Below are 14,126 nucleotides of genomic sequence, written 5' to 3'. Positions count from 1 at the left end.
GGAAACACTAATGAGAAGATCCAATTTAAAATGGAAACAGTTATATACTATGAACATTTAAAATCAGTTATAACAGTAGTAGTAGCAGTGGTAGGGGTGGTAGTAGTAGCAGCAAAAAAGTTACTAAGGTCTGACATTTAAATCTTGAGAAGTTCCAATTCAATACTAGATTTAAAGTCTCTTACCAGGGTTGCAATCTGTAAGAAGTGAGCAGATGGAGAGGAGAACTTTAGAAATAGTTAAAGCTGGACTCCAGTTGTCCTTTAGTATGTCCAGACAGATCACGCCTTGGCTGTTAATATTACAGTGATAGATTCTTGTTCGGAAGGTAACCTAGAAGAAAATGTAGTTATATTTTGTTAGACAAAATATGTTTATTAACTCTATCTATAGACAATTTTTGTCTAATAAAATCATCTATTTTATCAGATAAAATAGTCCAGGCTATTGGTTAACATACACTTAATTTTTTCTTGGGTAGATGAGATTAATCAATAAACAGAGATCATTGGTTTAGAATTTGTCACTCTGGGCACAGAGAAATGAACAACAACAGCAAAACCATGACATTCTGCTTCTTATAAAGAGTCCTGTTATTTAACATATGTTTTAGAGACTGAATTTACTTTTGATATAATTATAGGAATGTTCATGAGAAGAAACTGACTCTGATTTCTAAAAAATTTCAAAGAAAACTTTTGTTAGAGTCCAGTTATTTTAAGGATTTTGTAAATTTGTAATATTCGAACACAAAAAAGCATGAAAGTACTAATAAAAAGAAAAAAAATATATATATATATATATTTTTTTGAGACAGAGTTTTGCTCTTGTTATCCAGGCTGGAGTGCAATGGCGTGATCTCGGCTCACTGCAACCTCAGCCTCCTGGGTTCAGGCAATTCTCCTGCCTCAGCCTCCCGAGTAGCTGGGATTACAGGCATGCACCACCATGCCCAGCTAATTTTTGTATTTTTAGTAGAGATGGGGTTTCACCATGTTGACCAGGATGGTCTCGATCTCTTGACCTTGTGATCCACCCGCCTCGGCCTCCCAAAGTGCTGGGATTATAGGCGTGAGCCACCGCGCCCGGCCCAATAAATATTATTCTGTAACAGTTTTTTTTGGAGACAAAGTCTTACTCTGTTGCCCAGGCTAGAGTGCAGTGGCGTGATCTCGGCTCACTGCAACCCCCACCTCCTGGGTTCAAGCGACGGTCCTGCCTCAGCCACCCAAGTGGCTGGGATTGCAGGTGCCTACTATCATGCCTGGCTAATGTTTGTATTTTTAGTAGATACAAATGGCGGGGTTTTGCCATTTTGGCAAGGCTGGTCTCAAACTTCTGACCTCAAGTGATCCCCCTGCTTTGGCCTCCCAAGGTGTTGGGATTACAAGCGTGAGCCACCACACCCAGCATATAACACAGTTTTAAAACATATACTAAGGCATTTATATAAATAACATGCCTAGATTAGTATAATTATAGTAGTTATGATTTACTGTATTGGTTATATTACTATAGCAGTTACAATTCATTGTAATTTAGAAATCTTTTCCTTCTTAAATTTTAGTTTTTAAAAAATGCAATATTAGTGCATCTACTTTTACCCTGTGATAGCTAGATCACTGCTGTACGCCACTTACATATAATTTTGAAACATGGCCATAACATTTTAAAACACTTCAAATGAAAAAAATTAAGTGCAAATCACTTTATAACTGTTAAAACTCTGTTTAATAAAGGTGTTATGTAAGTAGCAATAAGATATGAACACTATTAATATTATGTTCATAAATGTTCTTAAATTTTAAGTTGAAATATATAAAAATTTCAGTGTTCTAAAGACAGTCTTTTAGTACCCTATGTTCAATATAGCTCTGAACCAACAAAAACACACATGCAGATCTCTGCAGGTGCTGCCAGTCCACCAGGGCATCCAGCATCCAGCCAAATACTAGGTTTATGTAATTTACATGATGTGAAGTCTCAGAGCAAATCTAGAGACTTAGATGACTGTTGAACAAAAGGATACCATTCTCAGGTTAAATTAGTACTTCTAATAAGAATTGCTCTTCTAGCATCATGTCAGATCAGATAATCCATGCAACCCTAAACACACATCTTAAATGCCTAGAAATGTTGAAGAAAACATAACCAACATTTTTTAAAATGAATAGCAGAACTGCAAGGGGAATCACCAGAGTCAAGAATTAAAAACCAAAAATTATAGTAAGTGCAACAGGCTGAGAGTGTACCTGACAGGGGTGGGGTTTTGGGAAGAGGGAAGGGAGTAAAAGATGGTAGTCAGTCTTAACAAAATGAAGGTTTGGCTTTTGATGCCCTCATGGAAAAAGAAGATGAAATCTCAGGACTGTATGTGACAAGAGTTTAGAATTGAGTGCCCTTATATAAATTAGGACACTTGAATGGCTCGTCTTTCAGTAAATGAACGAACTTGAAAAGATATGCCTTATGACAAAGGTATCAAAGAAACTCACCAAAGAAAGCCTGGTCTCTAGATTGAGGAGAGAAATGTTTTTCCTGAGAATTCTAAATCCTAGACACATATACTGTGTAAACACTAGCTAACAAAACAGCTTAAATGACTACATTATCAGATGAAAATATATTCAAGGCTAAAAGCATTGTTAGAAACAAAAAACATTACTGCACTGTAAAATGAACAATTCATCAAGAAAACAGTAACAATTCTGAATCTGCTGTATTTAACAATACAGCCAAAAGTATACAAAGTAAAAGTTTGTAAAATTATAAGGAGAAAATGACATATCTACAATCAAAGAAGGACATTTTCACTACAGTAACTGATAGGTCAATTAGACTAAAAATTAGTAAAGATATTGGAGAGTTGAACAACTGGATAAACAAAATCAAGGGACTGAAGATAAAATTCTACACTTACTGATTAAAGAACATTTAAGAAACATTTATAAAACCTGATCATGTGCTAAGCCACAAAAGAAGCTTCACATGTTTCAAAGAGTTGATATTATTAAGACCATAATGCAAAGTCAGAATCTACAAATAAAAGATCCCCCTATCATATGTTTGGAAATGGAAAAACTTTGGATCAAAGAAAAAAAAATCAGTTACTATTATAGCTAAATGACAATGAAAAGATTAGGTCGCCAATATCAAAATTTTGTGACTCAGCTAAAGCAGTTGTAAAAGAGAAATCTACAGTTTCCAATACATATATTAGAAAGGAATAAATATTTAATGAGTTAAGTGTCCAACTCAGGAAGATAGAAAAAGAACAGAGTAAAAATCCATGAAAGAAGAAATAAAGACACTAGCATAAATTAATGAAACGAAGACTATCTAATGATATTGAAATTTCTGTGGAGAAGGCAGAGAGCCTATCCCAAAGTACTAAATGAAAAGATAAAATATTTTATGATCCCAATTTAACTGATGAGTGGCTTACATAATATTGATAATTAACCCTCAAAACAACTCAATGGGGAAAACAATAATATTGCACCCACTTTAAACATGATGAAACTAAGGCATAGGGAGGTGAAAGAACTGGCTCAAGATCTCACATGTGGTAAGTGGGAGCCAGAATTTGAACATAACTGTGCTGCTCCAAAAGCCTACGGCCTATCCCTATTCTTTTGTTAAAAATCTATAGCTCTGGGATAATTATAGATTCACGTACAGTTGTAAAAAATAATATAAAGAGATCACATATATTTTTCACTCCATTTTCCCCAATAACATCTTGTATTACCACAGTATACGGTAGGAAACTGACATTAATACAGTCCACTAACCTTTCCAGATTTCATTTTTATGAGTGCTCATGCATATTAAGTATATTTAGTTCTATGTAATTTTATTACATGTATAGATTTGTGCAACCACCACCAATCAACATACGAACAACTCTATCCCAAACATTCTTCACGCTACCTTGTGATAGTCATAGTTGCCTTCTCCTTTTACTTCAACTATAACTCTGCCCTCATCTCCACAACTTTGTCATTTCAAGAATGCTATGTAAATGGAATCGTATAGTATGTAACCATTTGAAATTGGTTCTTTTCACTCTGCATAATTCCCTTAAGATCCATCCAAGCTGTTGCATGTGTCAATAATTTGTTCCTTTTTTATTGATGAGTAGTATTCCATGGTATAGATGTGGCAGAATAGGTAGATAGCCAGTCATGAGGAGGACGGGAAGCTCTTGAGAAAAGGGGTCTGGAAAATCTCATGTCCCAGAGATCAACCTAAACAGGTATGCTAGATATGAACAGACAGGAGGGGAAATACCTAGGCAGAAAGGAATGCCCCTTAAGACCCCAGTGATTGCTCACTCCGCAGTTCAGCTGCCAGAATGTAGTCAGATGCATGTTGAAGGCAAGAGAGCAAAGGAGAAAATTCCTAAGAGATATGCGAAGCAATTCGTTTCCAACATTGGGTCCACACATGCACAGCAATTAATAGTAAGGGAGGGTCCAGCAACCTTACTGGTGGTGGTGGGGGAACTAGGTGAGACAAAAGGCAGGGACTTAAGGCAGATGCAGAAAACTAAACAAAGTAAAAAGGCAGAGACTTAAAGAGGCAGGAACTTCAAGAAAATAATCTGACATCATAAAAACCCAACACAGAACTCTCAGGGTGCTGTTGGCTCACTTTCTTTCAGCAGCTCACCCTGCCTCATCTTTTCAGAATATACTATCTCTCTAGATAAACTCTCTTCTCCGTATTTTCCTTCAATAAATTCTCTTTTTCTTGCTAAACCAGTCACTTGGCAGAATTCTTTCTCCAAGTAAGACTAAGAACCAAACAGTAATAGAGGTACCAATTTGTTTACCCATTTACCCATTGAAGGGCATCTCGGTTTTTATGTCTCAGTCCCAAAAGACTGCTTCCCATTTAAGATGCCAATCCAAGTTCTGACTGACTGTTATAAACTGGGGGTTCCCACAACCCCCTCCTCAGGTTCAATCATTTGCTAAAGCAGTTCACACAATCCATAAAAGCATTTTACTTTACATTTACTGGTTTATTAAAAAATATACTACAAAGGAAACTGTTGAACAGTTAGAAGATAAGCGTAAGGTAAGGTACGAACCATAAGAGGTGGGGTGGTGAAGGTGGTACAGAGTTTCCATGCCCTGTTGGGGCACACCAACCTCCATGAGTTCAGCAACACAGAACCTCTCTGAGCCTTGTTTTCAGGGTTTTTATGGAAACTTCATTAGGTAGGCATGGTTGATTTAAATAATTGGTCACCAGTGATCAACTCAACTTTCAGATCCTCTCCTTTCCCCGAGGGTTACAGGGGAGAGGGGCTGAAAGTTCCAACCCTCTAATCACATGATTGTGGCATGATGGCAACCAGCTTCCATCCTGAGGCCTTCTAGGAGACCCCAGCCACCAGTCACCTCATTAGCATACAAAAGATACAACATTTCTGAGATTGCAAGGGTTTTAGTAGCTTTGTGCCAAAAATGAGGACCAAATAGTATATATTTCTTATTAGAAATCACAATATCACAGAGTTGTTTCTAGTTTTAAGCTATTACAAATAAAGCTGCTATGAACAACTGTGTATATGTTTTGTGTGGACTTAAGTTTTTATAAATGCCCAAGAGTGTCATTGCTGGGTCATATATTAGGCTCATATTTAGTTTTATAATAAACTGCCACACTCTTTCTCAGAGTGGTTGTATCATTTTATATTCTCATTAGCAATGTGATCTAGATTCTTGGCATCCTTGCTAGCATTTGGTGTTATCACTGTGTTTCATTATAGCCATTTTGATAGGGTGTAATGATACCTCACTGTGGTTTTAATTTGCATTTCCTTGAATGCTAATAATGTTGAACACTTTTTCATGTGCTTATGTGGTATTTGGATATCCTCTACAGTCTGTGACATTTTTTGCTCTTTTTTTACTAAAATTTTTTTTAACCTGTTAACTTACGGTGTTTTAAATGGACACATTTCATTAAAACTGAAGTATAATTGGATGAAAAATTATGAAGTTTGAGCTTGCAAAGAATCCTGTGCATTTTTGGACAGAGTTTTACACTTGAATATTCTATAACACTAATAAAAAGGATCTACTTTGGGGATGTTTGTCAACTTCTATTCTGACAGGTGTTCATGAATTAAACTACACTGAATTAAACAGGAAGACTGACTGTTCCAACATGTCCTCATGTTATAGATTCCCACAACTACCACCTTTTGAAACTGGAAACAAAATATTGATCTCAAAGTTTCAAGAAGTGTTATGCATTTATCTACTGTAATGTAAGCCATCACCTCTTTGGGGATCTCCCATTATATTCCTACTTCAATAGTATACTTGCAGTAGGACCTCTTCGCTAAACTGTGAATTACTCATGAAAGTATTGTCTTTCAACTGATGTCCAAAGCAGTGCCTGGCATACAGAAAGAGCCCACTGTTTGTTGAATAAATACTAACACACCACAGGCTCATGCTTTCTGAAGGGTCATAACCTCTTCTTTTTTTTTTAGGTAAAAAGGCAGTTTAGAATCACAATTTAAGACTAAAGGCTGGAAGACTGGAGAAAATCCTGAGGAAGCAGAAAACCTCCTTAACATTTTTCTGTCCCATGTTCCTTTACTAAATTTTCCTACAGATTATGATATTATTTCAGAAGGGACTTCACATAGGCTATACTAATAATAAAAGTAAATTTAGTAAGCATTCAATATGTATCAGGCACTCCTATATAAACACTTTCACTGTTGCTACTTCCTATTTAAATCCTAAAGAGAACCTAACAGAGAAATGAGTGGTCTGGTCATATCAGCAAATGTATTCTACAATCAAGGTAAAAACTTGCGAATAAAAGCTCTTGAAGCAGCCAGTATTCTCTTCTAGACCCTATCAATAAACCTAGGGAAAATGAGAAAGAATACTTGCAAATTGAAAAGGAACTGTCTGCAGTTTTTAGATATTAGTGATTCAGAAATAGGAAACAATATTTTGGATAGTGACAAATGGTAAAGAATTTGCAAGTGCCAGGCGTATTTTAGAAGCTGAGAAAGCACGCTTCTCCTACCCTTAACCTACAAGAGACTACTCTGATTTCTGATTCAATTTTCCAGAAAGTCCAACACATTACTTTGTTTAGGAGGCTGGGCAGCTACACATCCTTCACGTCATGTTCCTGACAAACAAGCAAATGATAAAAAATGACCATAGAGCAAATTGCACTTCCATTGCAGGGGTTAATATCTGCTGAGTTCCGTGTAGCAAACTAGTTACACCTACATTTGCATTTATAGCTGTATATGAAGCATAGCTCAATAACTGATGTTTACAATGATAGCCACCATTTCTCAATGATAGGTAAAGTTATAGTGAGAACAAAAGTTTTCAAAGGCAGGAAGGAGAACACCTCTGGAACATTTCCATACAAAGGCAATTTTAAAAACATGATTGTGATATAGTGATGTAGAAAACATTTATTTAGAATGGCTAATTCCAAGAAGATCTTGGATAAGAAAGGCTTTAATTTATTTATATTAAACACACACCCAAAACCTGCATGTGTGGGTACACATGTGCAGTAGATGGAATAATACCCTCTTGCCCCAAAGATATCCACATCCTAATTTTTGGAACCTGTGAATGTTACCTCACATGATAAAACAGCCTTTTGATTAAGTGAAGATTCTGGAGATGGGGATGACTTGACTGGGCTATTTAGGTGGGCTCAATATAATTACAAGGGTACTTTAAGAGAGCGGCATGAGGATCAGTCAGTAGTACGGGATGTGATGAGTGATGTGAGGAGGGAGCCATGAGCCAACGAATGTAGTTGGCCTCTAGAAGCTGAAAAAGGCAAGGAAAAGGATTTTCCCCTAAAGCCTTGAGAATGAACTCAGCCATGCTAATATCTTGATTTGAGTTCTGACTCATGGAACTGTAAGATAATAAATTAATATTGTTTTAAGCCACTAAGTTTGTAACAGCAACAACAGGTAACTAAAGAGCATATGTGTGTTTTGTGTATGTATCTATATCTCCCAGCTGTCTCATTACTTTCTCTTAAAAGGTACTTAAAAATGAAGCTGTGCTATTTCTGTACTTCACAGAATCATCTCTCCTTAAAGATAATTCTAGAATGGTTAACATTCTTTATGTTAATATAGCATAAAAATACTACTAAATAGCATTCTTGGATAAGAACTTTGCTACTCTGAGCCTCTATTTCCTAACAAAACAAGTGGTTTAGATTATTTCTAAGGCTTATTCTAGTTCCACGATCCACGAGGTCTATGGCAGAAAGAATATACGGGTTTGCGAGTTAGCTGGACTTGGGCTGGCATTCTGATTTTGGACGAATCACTTAACATCTCTGAGATTCAGTTTCCTCGTCTGTAAAATGGAGAAAATTATAGCTATACCCACAGTAGCTGTGAAGAATGAAGTTCACAAATGGTTCTAATAGCCTGCCTGGCACTCAGCAGGAATCCAGTGAGTATTAGTTCTTCTCCCCCTCTCTTATATCCCTTAGTTACTAGTTATAAGATTAACTGAGAAAGCACTGCTTTAAGGTATAGGCAAGACTCCATATATAGATAAAAAGTGATTTTGTAAGGGGAGAGAGATCTTGAAAGGCATGAATATAAAAAAATTAATATGGTATTTCTGACAAACTGATTCTCAACATAATTTAGAAAGATGTTTTAAAGTAAATACCTCCAAGATGAAAAACTAATTCTGACAATAACATTCAAATGATAATTTAAAATAATTTTTCAATGATAATCTGTTTTTCATCAATTTTTCAAAAAAGTTTTAATAAGAAGATAAATGGTACTTTGCTTTTACTGAGGAAATATGCAATCAGTAAGAACATTTTTTAAAAAAATACTTTTCTATGGAGACCCCCTAAAAATATTTGAAGTCCCCATGTCATGAATCAGTAAATCATGTAACAAAGCTCCAAAATAGTATGGCTCATCATTAGGCTCACTATGAAACTTGAGTTTACTTAAACAGGTTGTTACTATACATAAAAAAAAAAACAACCCCTCTTTGAGATTTCAAGTGATTTCAAGTGCTCTTTTCTTATAACCAATTTATGAGCACACTGCACCAATAACTAATACATACTGTAAAATTATTTTTTTTATTAGTGACACAATAAAAACTGAAAATCCTAGAACTTTGGGAGGCCAAGGAGGGTAGATCACGAAGTCAGGAGTTCAAGACCAACTTGGCCAAGACGGCGAAACCCTCTCTCTACTAAAAATACAAAAATTAGCTGAGCCTGGTGGCAGGTGCCTGTAATCTCAGCTACTCAGGAGGCTGCGGTAGAGAATTGCTGGAACCCAGGAGGCAGAGGTTGCAGTGAGCCAAGATTGTGCCACTGCACTCAAGTCTGGGTGACAGTGCGACTCCATCTCAAAAAAAAGAAGAAGAAGAAAAGAAAAACTCATTATAAGGAAATAAATTCTGAAAAATATGTCTGTCTAAGAAATATACATTTGCAAAACAAAACACCATCTTTCCCCCAGCTCCCTGCCCTGTAGAAATATTTGGCTCTTGAATAACTGGTAGTGAAGGGATTGAAATTAAACATCACCTGAAAACCGTAATGCATAAAGCTAATACCTATCCAGCTGTGAATATTAACTACATGGTAAAGCATGCTACATGACAGGACTACTATTTTTTTAGCTTTTGAGTACAATTCAAATGATCAAAAATAAAAGATCTTTATGCCACAGACATTTAACCTGAAAAAAGTCTTTCTCATTCCTTTTATGTATAAACGTAGAAAAACATGAAACTAGAAAATTTTCTCCATCACGAGTAGCAAATCTCTTAGAAGACTGAGAGCATCTTATTCAATTACCAGTGCCCTTTCCTACAATACAGCAAATTACTCTCCACTCTTGCAAGGCAGGATGATAGGTATGACTTGATGAGGAACCAACAGATTCCTTTCTTTACAGTTTACAAAAATTCAGTTTATACAGAATGTTTCTGGAACATACCTATGATGAATGAAGTTCAATTTGGTTCTTTTCCAAATTTGTGTGTGTGTGTTTTCAAATTAGCGACTTCTTTCATTATATTTTGTATTTTTAAAAATATGTAAATAATTATCTTGTCTCTTGACTTGTTTTGTTGTTTTAAGTTTCAGGAATGGTATTCCTGTGGTTTCTCCTTAATGGTAGATTGTATTATGGTACAGATACCATCTTTGAGTATGAGTGCATCCTCAGTGGGCTTTTTTTTTTTTCTAAGAGGTCCCATGTGCTTTAGATTGTGGAGTGTTTTGCATTTGCTTCTTCATGGGCCTCTGGTAACACTAGTTTGAGACTAGACTGTACCATACATGCCAAAACATAAGGCAATAAAATCATTTCTTAGGAAAAGAAGAGCTGATTTAGATTCAAATCTTCATAGAAGTCTCTTATTTTGAACTCAATTACTTCCTTTTTGAACAAGATACTATCTGGCAAAGACGTAGTTGCCTGAAACCAACTCAATCAATGCATGTTTGGCATGCATATAGAGATTTCCTTCCTCAATAGGTTAAAAAAAGGTGGAGGAATTCAGAAATTTAACAAAGTTCTAAGAGTACAAATTTACTATTTGAAGGCTATTTTAACAAGCCTTGTAAAAATCACTTTAAGGAGCAAAACAGAAATTTAAAACAAGCATCTTAAAAAATAAGCTGGTTGGGGCCGGGCGCGGTGGCTCAAGCCTGTAATCCCAGCACTTTGGGAGGCCGAGGCGGGTGGATCACGAGGTCAACAGATCGAGACCATCCTGGTCAACATGGTGAAACCCCGTCTCTACTAAAAATTACAAAAAATTAGCTGGGCACGGTGGCGCGTGCCTGTAGTCCCAGTTACTCGGGAGGCTGAGGCAGGAGAATTGCCTGAACCCAGGGGGCGGAGGTTGCGGTGAGCCGAGATTGCGCCATTGCACTCTAGCCTGGGTAACAAGAGCGAAACTCCGTCTCAAAAAAAAAAAAAAAAAAAAAAATAAGCTGGTTATATGAGTTTTCTACAAATGAATTTTTGTGCCTTAGGACAAGTTATCCAATAACATAATCACATATGGATTTAAGAATGGCTGTTCCACCAAACAACTGTGGTGGAAATAAAGATAGCCTGGTATGTAAACTAAAACAGGTACACAAATAATCATTTAAACATTCCCACTGCTTTAATTCATTAAGCACACAGAGAGTAGGTGCTCAGTCAATGTGGGGGGTGGGGGGTGCAGTGGGTCCATCAAAACCAGAACCTAAAGCTTTCTTGGTTTAATCTTCCTTCTAGAGCAGAAGTGTCCAATCTTTTGGCTTCCCAGAGCCACACTGGAAGAAGAATCGTCTAGTACATAAAATATACTAATGATAGCTCATGAGCTAAAACAAACAAACAAACAATAAACATCATAATGTTTTAAGGAGGTTTATGAATTTGTGTTGGCTGCATTCAAAGCCATCCTGGGCCTGGATTAGATGAGCTTGTCCTAGAGGCATCAGTCTCCCCCAAATCAGGTACTAGAACCATTGTTCTTGAATAATAAATGTAACAACCATTATGTGGGGCTATGTTCGTCCAATAGCACTTATTTATCAATTAGTACTGTACACAGAAGATGATTTAACAGATGTCCAAAGGACCAACATCTCTTAGACAAGATGATTCATTTCTGGCTTTAGAACTGCAAAAGTGTCTCATACATAACAACAATTAATTAGGAAGCACAGCAGCTGAGATACTAAATGGATTCCATATACAGTATATAATAAATGAAAATGACCAACCATATAACACTTGCTGTTTAACTAAAGACAGTGACATAAACATAAACAGAAGGAGAATGCCCTCCTTTTCCTTTCTTGTATTTATTTACATTTTTGTAGGGTTTACACTCCCCAAGGTAATTCTGTGAGATGTGGCATATTTACAGATTTGATAAATGTAAAATGAAAATAATATATAGGATTACTTCATCCTTCAGGAAAGAAGTAATACATTTTATGTTTATAGACATATGAAGTGTCATTTATTTTAAGAGATCAATAATCCAATTCACATAGGACACAAAACAAAATATTTGTCATATTAGCTAGAAATGATGATTTAGTTTTCACACAGCCCACAGAAGTATAGAAATAAACTATATTTTAACATGATATAATATAAAACATGGGCTGGACTTGGTGGCTAACACCTGTAATCCCAGCACTTTGGGAAGCTGACAAGTGGGGATCACTTGAGGCCAGAAATTTGAGACCAGCCTGGGCAACACAACAAGACCCTGTCCCTACAAAGAAATAGAAAGCTAGCCAGGCATGGTGGTGTGTGCCTGTAATTACTAGCTACTGGGGAGGCTGATAAAGGAGGACAGCCCAAGAATATGAGGCTGCAGTGAGCTACGATTACACCACACACTGTAGCCTGAATGACAGAGCAAGAGTCCGTGTCTCTAAAACTAATATAAATATAATAAAACAATGACTGATTCTGTTAATGATATAGCAAATTTGTAGCTATTATAGAGTTGGCCAAATGCCCACTCTTTTGGTTGAATGCTATATGTATAACATATGAAAGAGATATTCTTTGAAACTAGCAGAGTCTTCAACACACTCTCTTCCACAACCATTGTGGAAGACCATGTGGCAATTCCTCAAGGATCTAGAACTAGAAATACCATCTGACCCAGCAATCTCATTACTGGGTATACATCCAAAGGATTATAAATCATTCTATTATAAAGACACAGGCACATATATGTTCATTGCAGCACTGTTTACAATAGCAAAGACTTGGAACCAACCCAAATGCTCATCAATGATAAGACTGGATAAAGAAAATGTGGCACATATACACCATGGAATACTACACAGTCATAAAAAAGGATGAGTTCATGTCCTTTGCAGGGACATGGATGAATCTGGAAACCATCATTCTGAGCAAACTGACACAAGACAGAAAAGCAAACATCGCATGTTCTCACTCATAAGTGGGTATTGAAAAATGAGAACACATGGACACAGGGAAGGGAACATTACATATTGGGGCCTATCAGGGGTTGGGCGGTGGCTAGGGGAGGGATAGCAGGGGTTGGGGGGATTGGGGAGGGATAATATTAGGAGAAATACCTAATGTAGATGATGCGGGTATGGATGTAGCAAACCACCATGGCAGGTGTATACCTATGTAACAAACCTACATGATCTGTACATGTACCCCAGAACTTAAAGTATGAAAAAAATATATATAAAAGAAAGTAGCAGAGTATTCAGAAATACTATAAAAATTTCCAAACTTTGTATGCATACTTGAAGGTAATGATATTTTTTCCCTGTTTATACCATGAAGTTTAAAAATACCAAATGTGTAAACAGTAAGTTATAAACAAAAATAACAGTAATAATTAAAATGGCTCCAATAATGCCATGTTTATGTGTCAGGTGCTGTTCTAAGTGATTTGTATTTATTACATAATTTAATCTCCACACTCATCCTCTAAGGTGAGTACTATTAAGAAACAGATCCAGGTTCAGAGGAATTCAAATTCTCACAGTAGAGTAAATTCCAATATGAAGCAAAAAACTTGTAAAGAAAATACAAAATAATAAAAGACAAATGAAAACCCTAGACCCCCAAAGTTTTTTGTTTTTTAAAGAAAATGACAGAAAAAAAGAATAAAAATTATGTAAATTCCAGATCTCAACAGTTTGACTTTAGACAGCAAAGCTAACCACGCAGGGATTCAACAGGTTTCTCAGATCAAGTTCTGACAAAATGATCTTGCATGCAAAGCGATTAGTGAAAAGAAGAAATGTTTAATGATATTCATGGCTAAGTGGTGGCTCAGGCTCAGCCTGGGAGTTGAGAGACCAGCGTTGGCAACATGATAAAACTGTCTCTACAAAATAATTAAAAAAAAAATTAGCTGGGCATGGTGGTGTGTGTCTGTAGTCCTAGCTAGTCAGAAGGTTGACTAGGGAAGATCACTTGAACCCAGGAGGTTGAGGCTGCAGTGAGCCATGACTGTCACTGCATTCCAGTCTGGTTAACAGAGTGAGACCCTATTTCAAACAAAAAAACTTTACATATATATGTTCACTATTAT

The 14,126-nt window shown here is 36.4% G+C and overlaps 1 protein-coding gene across 1 annotated transcript in view; it reads right to left on the bottom strand.

Annotated features, from left to right (window-relative positions):
• The window catches only part of UBE2E2 (ubiquitin conjugating enzyme E2 E2), a 389,452-nt gene that overhangs the window by 55,020 nt on the left and 320,306 nt on the right, over positions 1-14,126 (bottom strand). The window contains exon 5 of the mRNA XM_035277851.3: positions 186-333. Within this exon, the coding sequence (XP_035133742.1) occupies positions 186-333 (148 nt within the window). The remainder of the gene's footprint in view (positions 1-185; positions 334-14,126) is intronic.

This window comes from Callithrix jacchus, chromosome 17 (genome assembly GCF_049354715.1).
Source record: "Callithrix jacchus isolate 240 chromosome 17, calJac240_pri, whole genome shotgun sequence".
Lineage (NCBI taxonomy): Eukaryota > Metazoa > Chordata > Mammalia > Primates > Cebidae > Callithrix > Callithrix jacchus.
Note: the sequence above shows the minus strand (reverse complement) of the source record. Positions and strands in the feature narration are given on the sequence as shown.